This window comes from Lampris incognitus, chromosome 12 (genome assembly GCF_029633865.1).
Source record: "Lampris incognitus isolate fLamInc1 chromosome 12, fLamInc1.hap2, whole genome shotgun sequence".
Taxonomy (NCBI): Eukaryota; Metazoa; Chordata; class Actinopteri; order Lampriformes; family Lampridae; genus Lampris; species Lampris incognitus.
Genome location: NC_079222.1, coordinates 48,562,195 through 48,579,178, shown reverse-complemented (window position 1 = coordinate 48,579,178; position 16,984 = coordinate 48,562,195). Strand labels below are relative to the sequence as shown.

General features: G+C 41.1%; 1 protein-coding gene across 1 annotated transcript in view; it reads left to right on the top strand.

Moving 5' to 3' along the window:
- Window positions 1–16,984, top strand: part of adamts6 (ADAM metallopeptidase with thrombospondin type 1 motif, 6) — a 117,694-nt gene that overhangs the window by 15,167 nt on the left and 85,543 nt on the right. The window contains exons 8-9 of the mRNA XM_056290478.1: window positions 766–871; window positions 3,824–3,970. Coding sequence (XP_056146453.1) covers window positions 766–871; window positions 3,824–3,970 — 253 coding nt within the window. The remainder of the gene's footprint in view (window positions 1–765; window positions 872–3,823; window positions 3,971–16,984) is intronic.

Sequence of the window (16,984 nt, the reverse complement as noted above, 5' to 3'; positions counted from 1 at the left end):
CTTAGCTGTGCATGGAACTGTTGGCTTGTGTGTTTGCTCAAACAAATGGAAACGTTGAGGCTGTTTGCTAGCTAAGGTGGCATGTATACCACTTTACATGGAGCTAACCCTCATCTGTAATAGCATAATTGATCCACTCACATTATACACACACACACACACCTGCCTTTAGGTGTCATATGACACCCTTCGCAGCCATCTGTAGATGCAATCTGTGAGGAATTGCCTCCTGTCTCCCCATCTGACCTGTCAGGTTTAGGGGGTGGGGGCAGAACCAGGGACACCTGGATTGTGGAAACGTTTTACTTTCAATACGCTCTCTCTCCTCTTTCATTTTGCCTTTCAGTTTGACACGGGGCGGGGGGGAATCTATAGTTTTTGGTGATTTGGGTTTTTGGGTGGGACATGGACTGGGTGGGGTTTCCCTTCCTTGGGCTCCATTAGTAGTAGGTGGTTCCTTGTTACGTGGATGGAAGTGCGCAAATCTCACCGCTTGTCTAGACATATCCATACAGAGAGTATAGCTTACAAGGAAAAATGCTGATGTCTAGCCAGTGATGCTGAATTCAACCAAGCAGCTACTGGGAGCGTTAAAGTTTCTCCCCTTGCACCACTTTAAACACCACGACCGTCAAACGTGTGGAATCCAAGTTTTATGACTATGACTCCAAAGAATGCTATACATCTACCTGACTCTGTGTGTGTGTGTGTGTGTGTGTGTGTGTGTGTGTGTGTGTGTGTGTGTGTGTGTGTCTATCTGTCCAGGCTTGGCCTCAGTGGCTGGAATGTGCGAGCCTGAGAGGAGTTGCAGCATCAATGAAGACATTGGCCTGGGTTCTGCTTTCACCATTGCACATGAGATTGGTCACAAGTGAGTGAAGACAAAAGTTGTTGTTTTTTTCTCTCTCACATTAACTCACACATTTCTCTTTCCGACAATTTCCCATTATTTCACCCTGTCCCATGCTAATGAAACGCCTTGTTTTGCTCCAGGTTGTCTTGCAAACCGTTTTATTACCTTCTTAAGTATGTTTTTTTTATTCCTCTTAAGGCAAGTGTATGGACAGAGTAGTCAGCACCCATTTTAAATCCTATGTCGGGGAATCAGCTCGACCTCCTATAGTTTGCTCACAAATCTCACATGGGGATAGGGGACATGACCCTCACTATAATGGACCAAATAGCTAGACACCTACAACAACCAAAACCTTTGCTCGTGTTCTTTTCACGGAGCTCAGCTCTGATTTTAACGCTACATATTCAGATTGATGCCATTTTAGAACGACTTTTTAAGGTGAACATGAATGGTGGTCTCATTCACTGGATTAGAAGCTTTCTAAGTGGACCGCGCTCAGAGAGTTTTGGTGAACGGGGTCTACTCAGATGAGCTTATTTTAGACACCGGGGCACCACAAGGCTGTGTGTTGTCCCCACTGCTGTTTCCCATTTACAGAAAGGAAATGGCCGTTCACAGCGGTAATGTCAAGCTGTTCCAATATGCTGGTATGGTCCTTGCCATATCGTCAGCCATGCCATACACGAGGAGGCTTATTTCAGCCAGGTCACTGTACTGCAGGAATGTGCTGAAATGAATGTGGCCAAAACAAAAGAACTTATAATACAAACAAAACCAGTTGGAACCGGTAACGTCCCCCTCGTAGAACATTTCAAGTACTTGGGCACAATTATTGGTCACACCCTAACTTTGAATGAAAACACAGAGAGCATTTTTAAGAGATCCAGTTGATGATTGCTTTTAATCGGGAAGCACAGGAGCTTTGGCGTTAGCCAACATATACTTGAAATGGCCCACAGGAGCCTGGTTGAAAGCATTTTCGCTTTAAACAAAGCAGCTTGGCACGGCAACTCGAGTGTAAAGAGCAAAAATTGTTAACATTGCAGAGAAGGTGACTGGCAAGTCACAAAAACAGCTTTGCAATATATCTGACAGTGCTGTGCACAGGAAGGCTAAACATGTCAGATACCTCACACCCACGACACTCGGGAGTTTGAGCTGCTCCCGTCTGGCTGTCGATTCAGGGTCCCAGAGGCCAGCCAGAACATACACAAGAAGTCTTTTATTCCCTGTGCCGTACAGGCATTGAACACAGAATGGCTGCATCAGGGGACACTTGTTATTTTATATAAGATTTGCTCTCTGGTATCATACAGGCATTTGCAGCTATCAGACAATTTGCACTATTAGCATGTTGTATATTTTATATGTTTTCAATAGTGTGTTGTGCTACGTGTAGTGGGTTCACTTCTGCTGTACCTTGGGGGAAGCCAAAGACGAATTTCCACCGAGGTGGTCAGTAAAGTCAATCAAATCAAATCAAATCCTCGAGTTTGCTCGGCTTGCACGTAGTAGCCTTTCTCCTGCAGACGTCTTGAGCTGTATCTCCACAAAGGTCCTCGTGCACATGTCAGCGTCCACATACCTCTGGCTCTTTCTTCCTGAATATAAAGCAAAATAATGATGATGTATTAGTCTACATATCCCCCTCTCAAGAGTTTAGCAAGATGGTGATTTCCTTTATTATGTCTCATGTCTGCCTCCGTTGTGAAGCCGTTGTAAAAATAGTCTCTGCCTCTAGAGGATGTGTAAAAAAAGTGCTGCAGCGGGGTTTCAACTGGGCTGATTTATTTCCAGAGTAGGGTAAAATGTCATAAACGCCGGCCCAAGAAAAAGCAGGTTGAGGCTGTGATGTGGTTCGGTTTGTTATATGCATTAGACCTGATTTGTGCGTTTGTGCTGTACGGAGAAATCTCCGGCCTTCTGTTGAAAAGTGAACATTTCTACTAAAACCGTAATTCAGATGGGTAAATTTAAAAAAACAAACAAATTGTTTGACTGCCTTTTCCTCAGGCTTCAGTAAAAAATTAATTTCTTGAGATGTTGTCAACAGTCTACTGGAAAACGACGTTATGTAAGTGTCGCGTGGTTGTTTTGGCGGTGCGTGGAGTACGACTATCTCACTTATCTCGAAGGCATCGACTCATCAAAAGGATATGCCCTGTCTCCCTCCGGTCATTAGCGACCCTCCCTCGTGGCTCATGGCCTGTTCAGACCTGAAGGCAGTGATTGACAGGCAGGCTTCACAGTGGTGATTACAATTTTCTCGTCCCTGTGGAGCTCCAGACAGGGCCTGACCTCTGACCCTACCCCCCCCCCACCACCACACAGCTGTTTCACAGCCACAGAGCACTCTGTTCAGCCTGGACCACAGAGAAGGAGATCCTCCAACCACAACTGAACTTAACACTGACCTAGCATGGTACCCGCAGCTGGCTAAGATTTGTCACCTAAGGGGTTTCTGGGCAGCATAGTGGTCTATTCCGTTTCCTACCAACACAGGGATCGCCGATTTGAATCCCCGTGTGACCTCCAGCTTGGTCGGGCGTCCCTTTGGACACAATTGGCATTGTCCTGGTCGCTGCATTAGCGCCTCCTCTGGTGGGTCCGGGCGCCTGTTCGGGGGGGAGAACTGGGGGGTACAGCGTGATCCTCCCATGTACTACGTCCCCCTGGTGAAACTCCTCACTGTCAGGTGAAAAGAAGCGGCTGGCGACTCCACATGTATCAGAGGAGGCATGTGGTAGTCTGCAGCCCTCCCCGGAAAGGCAGAGCGGGGTAATTGGCCGGGTATAATGGGGAAGGGGGGGTCTAAAAAAGGAAGAAAAATAAGATGTCACCTAAACCCTATAGTGAACTGCGATGGCAGGGCGCGGCCCTTTGCTCGGGTCAGGCCTCTTTCTGATGGATATAGGCAGCCGTATTAAACGAGCCCCTCCTCTTTGTGCTTCTCCTTTTGTGTTTCAGCTTTGGTATGAACCACGATGGGATTGGGAACTCCTGTGGCACCAAAGGCCACGAGACAGCCAAACTGATGGCCGCTCATATCACAGCCAACACCAATCCTTTCACCTGGTCCGCGTGCAGCAAAGACTACATCACCAGCTTTCTCGAGTAAGTGAACGCGTGTGTCCTCCCATGGGAAGTTGTGTTCGGGGGTAACAACGGGGGCATTCCCACTTCTCGTCTGCTCTCTCTTACATCCTGCTGCTTCTGGTTAACTCTTGTGGTGAAAGGACGTCTTTGCATGTGGGCGCTTGCCTAGGAGTTAACAGCCTTTGCTTCACCGAAACCGCCACGACGGCTTCGTGGTTGTGTGTGGTAAAACTGAGTGCTGCCCCGCCGTATTGTGCCCTCGAGAGAATATGACTAATGTGTATGCCAAATTCAGACGGACATGCCTTGGCTTCAATCAACTGCTTGATTTCAAACAGTGCTCTGCTACCTTGTGGGTAAGTCAAGGAAGTCCAAAGTTAATAGAGCACAGCAGCACGGATGACTGATGTGGTTGGTTGGTTGGTTGGTTGGTTGGTTGGTTGGTTGGCCTGCGGCTGAATTTAGCTCAGTGTTTGTCTCAGTGCGTAGGTCTTCAGTCCCGGCCTTGGTGATATTTTTGTTTTGGATTTTCCCCCTTTCTCTCCCCAGTTGTGCTGGGCCAATTACCCCACTCTTCCTCCCCCTGTGCCAATCCGGGAAGGGCTGCAGACTACCGCATGCCTCCTCCGATACATGAGGAGTCGCCAGCCGCTTCTTTTCACCCGACGGTGAGGAGTTTAGCCAGGGGGACGTAGCACGTGGGAGGATCACGCTACCCCCCCCTCCCCCCACCGAACAGGCGCTCCGACTGACCAGAGGAGGCGCTAGTGCAGCGACCAGGATACATACCCACATCTGGCTTCGCACCCGCATACATGGCCAATTGTGTCTGAAGGGACACCCGACAAAGCCGGATGTGACTCGGGGATTTGAACCAGAGACCCCCCTGTGTTGGTAGGCAACGGAATAGACCACCATGCCACCCGGACGCCACCCCGGTCTTGGTGATGTTACATCAGATGTTGATCTTTAAAATATGATATCTAGTGACAGGCACAAGTGTGAATGCTGTAGGCTCCCAGTCTGACCTCTGCATGTGGACAGCACAAGATATTTGGTAACTTGGGACTCGGGTTTGGTGGACAGGGTTGGCCAGGCCACTGTAATCGGCTGTAGATCGCTAAACCTTTGCTGAGGATGACGTCACCGCAGTCAATCAATTGTTCCAACGTGAGAATAAAAAAGAATACATTCATTCGCAAACTTGGGCACTTTGTTCAATTTGTCGCTCGTAGTACACGATGATGCTGGGGATGTTCTAGCTAATTTTGTGCTAGCTGTCTAAATAATCCACTCGTGACCTCAGACACACGCCGGCCTCCACCGAGGTTGTAACAGTTGTGCTTCCTCAAGAACAGGTCTTCTAATGTTGGCCTCCTGACGGAGCTGCTGAAGTAGGTAGGGCACGAATCTCCACAAAAACGATCGGCCAGTTCGCGCAAACAGCCCTGAGAAAATGTCCCGTCACCAGTGTAGGGATTGATTCAGAAAGCTGGATGAAAACATTCATAACACTGACAGCACGAAAGCACAGGTGCAGCTTGCACACAAGCTCTTCAAAAAGTTCACGCTGCAGGGCTTGACGGACAACCCCATGGACGGATTGCCAACGGAATCACGTGACTTCCACTACATGGCCACTTCTGTCACGGTTTTTCACACAGAGTTGGGGACTCATGACATCCCTCTAAAATGTGGCTGCTCAGACAAATCCCTTGTATAATAAGCTAGTTTCATAATGGGATGATGCCTTGTAAGACCATATGTGGCCAAGAGTCCGTGGCCTTTCAGCAGAGCCGCTGAAGGAAGACAGAGGAGCATACTGGAATGTGCGCTCCCTGTCTTTCATCCGCTTTATTCAGCCGCTCCACAAGGAACCGGAGGAACAATTATGCAGCCGTAAACTGCAGTCCGGATGAAAGTCTTTTTATATTCAGGAGGACCCAATCAGAACACGTTTTTCTGCAATATGCAGATGACCCCAGTCCGTTCGGCAGAGGGCCTTCGTTTTATCCTTGCCGGGACGGTCAACACCACAAAGTAAATGAAACTCGAGCTCCCAGCCCACCACCGCGCCCGCCCTTCCGTACATTCACACAACGTTCACACTACTCAAATAGCCTCCGTAAGAACTGTTAAGAAATTTAAATAAGCCCGAGCTGCCATGGAGAATCTCTGGTGCAAGGTCTTTCAAAACAAGAACGACTGTCTCTTCATCGGGCTTTGTTTCAATCAAGCTGTCACCACATTTAAAACAAGCGTCATCTGCAGAATTAGCCAGGCCGTGATCTCCAAACATCCGTTACACTTGCTTGGGCATGTAGGAAGCCCCGCAATTGACTGCGTCTCGAGTCCCGCAGGGCCAATTACACCATTGTCAATTCAGGGGTAGGGAGCGCATGATTCAAAGACCCACCCATTGCTTCACCGAGGCAGTGCAAAACAAAACCTCACAACAGTTGCAACAGTGCTACTTGATAGGGACTCACAGGCTTGAGCACAAGGACAGCGAGGAGAGAGACGCCCATAATTTCAACCATCAGTTTCACTTACATAATAAAACCTGTCGTCCCCTGTCTGCACTGCGCAGCCTCTAAAAGGATTTGAGATGGAAAACATACATAGGGCTCAAAGAACGACCGGATTTTGAACAGATTTAATGTGCAAAGATAGTTTGGTTGTACACTCGTGCATGTGGTTGTGTGGTGCCTGCACTTTTCCTATCTGTACTCTATTGATCGCCAAAAAAATCCTTTTCACTTTCCCTACTCCAGGGGGTGGTCAGAGCGCAGAGGCAGTGACAAAACAGCAGCCCAGGAGATGGTAGGGATGCAGTGGTCTTAATGAGCAACTCTTCAGATGCTTGGGGTACCAGGGGCTATAACGTGGGCCTTTCAGTTAAAATCTTCCTACATGTAATACCCCCATGTTGTCCTGGTATGTTGGATGTGTGTGTGTGTGTGTGTGTGTTTGTGTGTCTGTTTGATGCCTGAACGACCTCATGAATGGCGGACACACACTAGCCAAAACAACATGGATTGATCCATGGGAACACAACAGCAAAAACATTGTTCCATTCAGACGTATTGGCTGTAGCTCTTCAATCGTAACTTAGCCAGCATTCAGTTATTCTAACCTCGGCAAAGAGGCATCTTGTTAAGCATTTTTTTTTTTACATACACTACCGTTCAAAAGTTTGGGATCACCCAAACAATTTTGTGTTTTCCATGAAAAGTCACGCTTATTCACCACCATATGTTGTGAAATGAATAGAAAATAGAGTCAAGACATTGACAAGGTTAGAAATAATGATTTGTATTTGAAATAAGATTTTTTTTACATCAAACTTTGCTTTCGTCAAAGAATCCTCCATTTGCAGCAATTACAGCATTGCAGACCTTTGGCATTCTAGCTGTTAATTTGTTGAGGTAATCTGGAGAAATTGCACCCCACGCTTCCAGAAGCAGCTCCCACAAGTTGGATTGGTTGGATGGGCACTTCTTTGAGCAGATTGAGTTTCTGGAGCATCACATTTGTGGGGTCAATTAAACGCTCAAAATGGCCAGAAAAAGAGAACTTTCATCTGAAACTCGACAGTCTATTCTTGTTCTTAGAAATGAAGGCTATTCCATGCGAGAAATTGCTAAGAAATTGAAGATTTCCTACACCGGTGTGTACTACTCCCTTCAGAGGACAGCACAAACAGGCTCTAACCAGAGTAGAAAAAGAAGTGGGAGGCCGCGTTGCACAACTGAGCAAGAAGATAAGTACATTAGAGTCTCTAGTTTGAGAAACAGACGCCTCACAGGTCCCCAACTGGCATCTTCATTAAATAGTACCTGTTAGAGCCTGTTTGTGCTGTCCATTTCTAAGAACAATAATAGACTGTCGAGTTTCAGATGAAAGTTCTCTTTTTCTGGCCATTTTGAGCGTTTAATTGACCCCACAAATGTGATGCTCCAGAAACTCAATCTGCTCAAAGAAGTGCCCATCCAACCAATCCAACTTGTGGGAGCTGCTTCTGGAAGCGTGGGGTGCAATTTCTCCAGATTACCTCAACAAATTAACAGCTAGAATGCCAAAGGTCTGCAATGCTGTAATTGCTGCAAATGGAGGATTCTTTGACGAAAGCAAAGTTTGATGTAAAAAAAATCTTATTTCAAATACAAATCATTATTTCTAACCTTGTCAATGTCTTGACTCTATTTTCTATTCATTTCACAACATATGGTGGTGAATAAGTGTGACTTTTCATGGAAAACACGAAATTGTTTGGGTGATCCCAAACTTTTGAACGGTAGTGTATGTGTATTAACTTACTGCCTCTATGTGCATTGCATTATAGAAAGAAAAGACAGATTTGGATCTTTAAATAAAAAAAAAAAATAGGTAATATCCTTAAATACCCAGTACCCATGAATAACTTTTAAACATCGGTCTCATACCAGCTTAACTGATAGAGACACCGAACATAACTTATAGAGACACTGAATTTAACTTATAGAGACACCGAGCTTAACTGATAGAGACACTGAACACAACTTATAGACACTGAATTTAACTTATAGAGAAACTGAACTTAACTTATAGAGACACTGAATTTAACTTATAGAGACACCGAGCTTAACTTATAGATACACTGAACTTAACTTACAGACAACGAGCTCAACTGATAGAGACACTGAACTTAACTTATAGAGACACAGAGACACTGAACTTAACTTACAGAGACAACGAGCTTAACTGATAGTGACACCGAGCTAAACTGATAGAGACACTGAACTTAACTTATAGACACACTGAACTTAACTTATAGACACTGAATTTAACTTATAGACACACTGAACTTAACTTATAGAGACACCGAACTTAACTTATAGAGACACTGAACTTAACTTATAGAGACACTGAACATAACTTATAGACACTGAATTTAACTTATAGAGACACTGAACTTAACTTATAGAGACACTGAATTTAACTTATAGAGACACTGAATTTAACTTATAGAGACACTGAACTTAACTTATAGAGACACCAAACTTAACTTATAGAGACACTGAACTCAAGTTATAGACACCGAATTTAACTTATAGATACACTGAACTTAACTTACAGAGACAACGAGCTTAACTGATAGAGACACTGAACTTAACTTATAGAGACACTGAACTTAACTTATAGAGACACAGAGACACTGAACTTAACTTACAGAGACAACGAGCTTAACTGATAGTGACACTGAACTTAACTTATAGAGACAACGTGCTTAACTGATAGTGACACCGAGCTAAACTGATAGAGACACTGAACTTAACTTATAGAGACACTGAACTTAACTTCTAGAGACACAGAGACACTGAACTTAACTTATAGAGACAACGAGCTTAACTGATAGTGACACCGAGCTTAACTGATAGACACCCTGAACTTAACTTATAGAGACACTGAACTTAACTTGTAGAGACAACGAACTTAACTGACAGAGACACTGAACTTAACTTATAGAGACACTGAACTTAACTTATAGAGACACAGAGACACTGAACTTAACTTATAGAGACATAGAGACACTGAACTTAACTTATAGAGACACCGAGCTTAACTGATAGAGAAACTGAACTTAACTTATAGAGACACCGAACGTAACTGATAGTGACACCGAGCTTAACTTATAGAGACACTGAACTTAACTTATAGAGACACCGAACGTAACTGATAGAGACACCAAGGTTAACTTATAGAGACAACGAGCTTAACTTATAGAGACACCGAGCTTAACTGATAGTGACAGCCAGCTTAACTTATAGAGACACTGAACTTAACTTATAGAGATACAGAGACACTGAGCTTAACTTATAGAGACAACGAGCTTAACTGATAGTGACACCGAGCTTAACTGATAAAGACCCTGAACTTAACTTACACATCCACTGAACTTAACTGATAGTGACACCGAGCTTAATTTATACAGACACTGAACTTAACCTATAGAGACAACGAGCTTAACTGATAGTGAAAACGAGCTTAACTTATAGAGACAACGAGCTTAACTGATAGAGACACTGAACTTAACTTATAGAGACACTGAGCTCAACTTATAGAGACACTGAACTTAACTTATAGACACACCGAGCTTAACTTATAGACACTGAACTTAACGTATAGAGACACTGAACTTAACTTAGGGAGACAACGATCTTAACTGATAGAGACACTGAACTTAACTTGTAGAGACAACGAACTTAACTGATAGAGACACTGAACTTAACTTATAGAGACACTGAACTTAACTTGTAGAGACAACGAGCTTAACTGATAGAGACACTGAACTTAACTTATAGAGACACTGAACTTAACTTATAGAGACACAGAGACACTGAACTTAACTTATAGAGACACAGAGACACTGAACTTAACTTATAGAGACACCGAGCTTAACTGATAGAGACACTGAACTTAACTTATAGCGACACCGAACTTAACTTATAGAGACACTGAATTTAACTTATAGAGACACTGAATTTAACTTATAGAGATGCTGAACTTAACTTATAGAGACACCGAACTTAACTTATAGAGACACTGAACTCAACTTATAGACACTGAATTTAACTTATAGAGACACCGAACTTAACTTATAGAGACACTGAATTTAACTTATAGAGACACTGAATTTAACTTATAGAGACGCTGAACTTAACTTATAGAGACACCGAACTTAACTTATAGAGACACTGAACTCAACTTATACACACTGAATTTAACTTATAGAGAAACCGAACTTAACTTATAGAGACACTGAATTTAACTTATAGAGACACCAAACGTAACTTATAGAGACACTGAACTCAACTTATAGACACCGAATTTAACTTATAGAGACACTGAACTTAACTTATAGAGACACCGAGCTTAACTGATAGAGACACTGAACTTAACTGATAGAGACACCGAACTTAACTTATAGAGACACTGAATTTAACTTATAGAGACATTGAATTTAACTTTTAGAGACGCTGAACTTAACTTATAGAGACACAGAACGTAACTTATAGAGACACTGAACTCAACTTATAGACACTGAATTTAACTTATAGAGACACCGAACTTAACTTATACAGACACTGAACTCAACTTATAGACACCGAATTTAACTTATAGAGACACTGAATTTAACTTATAGAGACACCGAGCTTAACTTATAGATACACTGAACTTAACTTACAGAGACAACGAGCTTAACTGATAGAGACACTGAACTTAACTTATAGAGACACTGAACTTAACTTATAGAGACACAGAGACACTGAACTTAACTTACAGAGAGAACGAGCTTAACTGATAGTGACACTGAGTTTAACTAATAGAGACACTGAACTTAACTTAGAGACAACGAGCTTAACTGATAGTGACACTGAGCTAAACTGATAGAGACACTGAACTTAACTTATAGAGACACTGAACTTAACTTGTAGAGACAACGAACTTAACTGACAGAGACACTGAACTTAACTTATAGAGACACTGAGCTCAACTTATAGAGACACTAAACTTAACTTATAGACACACCGAGCTTAACTTATAGACACTGAACTTAACGTATAGAGACACTGAACTTAACTTAGGGAGACAACGATCTTAACTGATAGAGACACTGAACTTAACTTGTAGAGACAACGAGCTTAACGGATAGAGACACTGAACTTAACTGACAGAGACACTGAACTTAACTTGTAGAGACAACGAGCTTAACTGATAGAGACACTGAACTTAACTTATAGAGACACTGAACTTAACTTATAGAGACACAGAGACACTGAACTTAACTTATAGAGACACCGAGCTTAACTGATAGAGACACTGAACTTAACTTATAGAGACACCGAACTTAACTTATAGAGACACTGAATTTAACTTATAGAGACACTGAATTTAACTTATAGAGACGCTGAACTTAACTTATAGAGACACCGAACTTAACTTATAGAGACACTGAACTCAACTTATAGACACTGAATTTAACTTATAGAGACACCGAACTTAACTTATAGAGACACTGAATTTAACTTATAGAGACACTGAATTTAACTTATAGAGACGCTGAACGTAACTTATAGAGACACCGAACTTAACTTATAGAGACACTGAAGTCAACTTATAGACACTGAATCTAACTTATAGAGACACCGAACTTAACTTATAGAGACACTGAATTTAACTTATAGAGACACCAAACGTAAGTTATAGAGACACTGAACTCAACTTATAGACACCGAATTTAACTTATAGAGACACTGAACTTAACTTATAGAGACACCGAGCTTAACTGATAGAGACACTGAACTTAACTGATAGAGACACCGAACTTAACTTATAGAGACACTGAATTTAACTTATAGAGACACTGAATTTAACTTATAGAGACGCTGAACTTAACTTATAGAGACACAGAACTTAACTTATAGAGACACTGAACTCAACTTATAGACACTGAAATTAACTTATAGAGACACCGAACTTAACTTATAGAGACACTGAACTCAACTTATAGACATCGAATTTAACTTATAGAGACACTGAATTTAACTTACAGAGACAACGAGCTTAACTGATAGAGACACTGAACTTAACTTATAGAGACACTGAACTTAACTTATAGAGACACAGAGACACTGAACTTAACTTACAGAGACAACGAGCTTAACTGATAGTGACACTGAGTTTAACTGATAGAGACACTGAACTTAACTTATAGAGACAACGAGCTTAACTGATAGTGACACCGAGCTAAACTGATAGAGACACTGAACTTAACTTAAAGAGACACTGAACTTAACTTCTAGAGACACAGAGACACTGAACTTAACTTATAGAGACAACGAGCTTAACTGATAGTGACACCGAGCTTAACTGACAGACACCCTGAACTTAACTTATAGAGACACTGAACTTAACTTGTAGAGACAACGAACTTAACTGACAGAGACACTGAACTTAACTTATAGAGACACTGAACTTAACTTATAGAGACACAGAGACACTGAACTTAATTTACAGAGACAACGAGCTTAACTGATAGTGACACTGAGTTTAACTGATAGAGACACTGAACTTAACTTATAGAGACACTGAACTTAACTTCTAGAGACAACGAGCTTAACTGATAGTGACACCGAGCTTAACTGATAGACACCCTGAACTTAACTTATAGAGACACTGAACTTAACTTGTAGAGACAACGAACTTAACTGACAGACACTGAACTTAACTTATAGAGACACTGAGCTCAACTTATAGAGACACTGAACTTAACTTATAGACACACCGAGCTTAACTTATAGACACTGAACTTAACGTATAGAGACACTGAACTTAACTTAGGGAGACAACGATCTTAACTGATAGAGACACTGAACTAACTTGTAGAGACAACGAGCTTAACTGATAGAGACACTGAACTTAACTTATAGAGACACTGAACTTAACTTGTAGAAACAACGAGCTTAACTGATAGAGACACTGAACTTAACTTATAGTGACACTGAACTTAACTTATAGAGACACAGAGACACTGAACTTAACTTATAGAGACACAGAGACACTGAACTTAACTTATAGAGACACCGAGCTTAACTGAGAGAGACACTGAACTTAACTTATAGAGACACCGAACTTAACTTATAGAGACACTGAATTTAACTTATAGAGACACCGAATTTAACGTATAGAGACGCTGAACTTAACTTATAGAGACACCGAACTTAACTTATAGAGACACTGAACTCAACTTATAGACACTGAATTTAACTTATAGAGAGACCGAACTTAACTTATAGAGACACTGAATTTAACTTATAGAGACACTGAATTTAACTTATAGAGACGCTGAACTTAACTTATAGAGACACCGAACTTAACTTATAGAGACACTGAACTCAACTTATAGACACTGAATTTAACTTATAGAGACACCGAACTTAACTTATAGAGACACTGAATTTAACTTATAGACACCAAACGTAACTTATAGAGACACTGAACTCAACCTATAGACACCGAATTTAACTTATAGAGACACTGAACTTAACTTACAGAGACAACGAGCTTAACTGATAGAGACACTGAACTTAACTTATAGAGACACTGAACTTAACTTATAGAGACACAGAGACACTGAACTTAACTTACAGAGACAACGAGCTTAACTGATAGTGACACTGAGTTTAACTGATAGAGACACTGAACTTAACTTATAGAGACAACGAGCTTAACTGATAGTGACACCGAGCTAAACTGATAGACACTGAACTTAACTTAAAGAGACACTGAACTTAACTTCTAGAGACACAGAGACACTGAACTTAACTTATAGAGACACTGAACTTAACTTATAGAGACACAGAGACACTGAACTTAACTTATAGAGACATAGAGACACTGAACTTAACTTATAGAGACACCGAGCTTAACTGATAGAGACACTGAACTTAACTTATAGAGACACTGAACTTAACTTATAGAGACACAGAGACACTGAACTTAACTTACAGAGAGAACGAGCTTAACTGATAGTGACACTGAGTTTAACTGATAGAGACACTGAACTTAACTTATAGAGACACTGAACTTAACTTGTAGAGACAACGAACTTAACTGACAGAGACACTGAACTTAACTTATAGAGACACTGAGCTCAACTTATAGAGACACTGAACTTAACTTATAGACACACCGAGCTTAACTTATAGACACTGAACTTAACGTATAGAGACACTGAACTTAACTTGGGGAGACAACGATCTTAACTGATAGAGACACTGAACTTAACTTGTAGAGACAACGAGCTTAACTGATAGAGACACTGAACTTAACTTATAGAGACACTGAACTTAACTTGTAGAGACAACGAGCTTAACTGATAGAGACACTGAACTTAACTTATAGAGACACTGAACTTAACTTATAGAGACACAGAGACACTGAACTTAACTTATAGAGACACAGAGACACTGAACTTAACTTATAGAGACACCGAGCTTAACTGATAGAGACACTGAACTTAACTTATAGAGACACCGAACTTAACTTATAGAGACACTGAATTTAACTTATAGAGACACTTAATTTAACTTATAGAGATGCTGAACTTAACTTATAGAGACACCGAACTTAACTTATAGAGACACTGAACTCAACTTATAGACACTGAATTTAACTTATAGAGACACCGAACTTAACTTATAGAGACACTGAATTTAACTTATAGAGACACTGAATTTAACTTATAGAGACGCTGAACTTAACTTATAGAGACACCGAACTTAACTTATAGAGACACTGAACTCAACTTATAGACACTGAATTTAACTTATAGAGACACCGAACTTAACTTATAGAGACACCAAACGTAACTTATAGAGACACTGAACTCAACTTATAGACACCGAACTTAACTTATAGAGACACTGAACTTAACTTATAGAGACACCGAGCTGAACTGATAGAGACACTGAACTTAACTGATAGAGACACCGAACTCAACTAATAGAGACGCTGCACTTAACTTATAGAGACACAGAACTTAACTTATAGAGACACTGAACTCAACTTATAGACACTGAAATTAACTTATAGAGACACCGAACTTAACTTATAGAGACACTGAACTCAACTTATAGACACCGAATTTAACTTATAGAGACACTGAATTTAACTTATAGAGACACCGAGCTTAACTTATAGATACACTGAACTTAACTTACAGAGACAACGAGCTTAACTGATAGAGACACTGAACTTAACTTATAGAGACACTGAACTTAACTTATAGAGACACAGAGACACTGAACTTAACTTACAGAGACAACGAGCTTAACTGATAGTGACACTGAGTTTAACTGATAGAGACACTGAACTTAACTTATAGAGACAACGAGCTTAACTGATAGTGACACCGAGCTAAACTGATAGAGACACTGAACTTAACTTAAAGAGACACTGAACTTAACTTCTAGAGACACAGAGACACTGAACTTAACTTATAGAGACAACGAGCTTAACTGATAGTGACACCGAGCTTAACTGATAGACACCCTGAACTTAACTTAGAGACACTGAACTTAACTTGTAGAGACAACGAACTTAACTGACAGAGACACTGAACTTAACTTATAGAGACACTGAACTTAACTTATAGAGACACAGAGACACTGAACTTAACTTACAGAGACAACGAGCTTAACTGATAGTGACACTGAGTTTAACTGATAGAGACACTGAACTTAACTTATAGAGACAACGAGCTTAACTGATAGTGACACCGAGCTAAACTGATAGAGACACTGAACTTAACTTATAGAGACACTGAACTTAACTTCTAGAGACACAGAGACACTGAAATTAACTTATAGAGACAACAAGCTTAACTGATAGTGACACCGAGCTTAACTGATAGACACCCTGAACTTAACTTATAGAGACACTGAACTTAACTTGTAGAGACAACGAACTTAACTGACAGAGACACTGAACTTAACTTATAGAGACACTGAGCTCAACTTATAGAGACACTGAACTTAACTTATAGACACACCGAGCTTAACTTATGGACACTGAACTTAACTTATAGAGACACTGACCTTAACTTAGGGAGACAACGATCTTAACTGATAGAGACACTGAACTTAACTTGTAGAGACAACGAGCTTAACTGATAGAGACACTGAACTTAACTTATAGAGACACCGAACTTAACTTATAGAGACACTGAATTTAACTTATAGAGACACTGAATTTAACGTATATAGACGCTGAACTTAACTTATAGAGACACCGAACTTAACTTATAGAGACACTGAACTCAACTTATAGACACTGAATTTAACTTATAGAGAGACCGAACTTAACTTATAGAGACACTGAATTTAGCTTATAGAGACACTGAATTTAACTTATAGAGACGCTGAACTTAACTTATAGAGACACCGAACTTAACTTATAGAGACACTGAACTCAACTTATAGACACTGA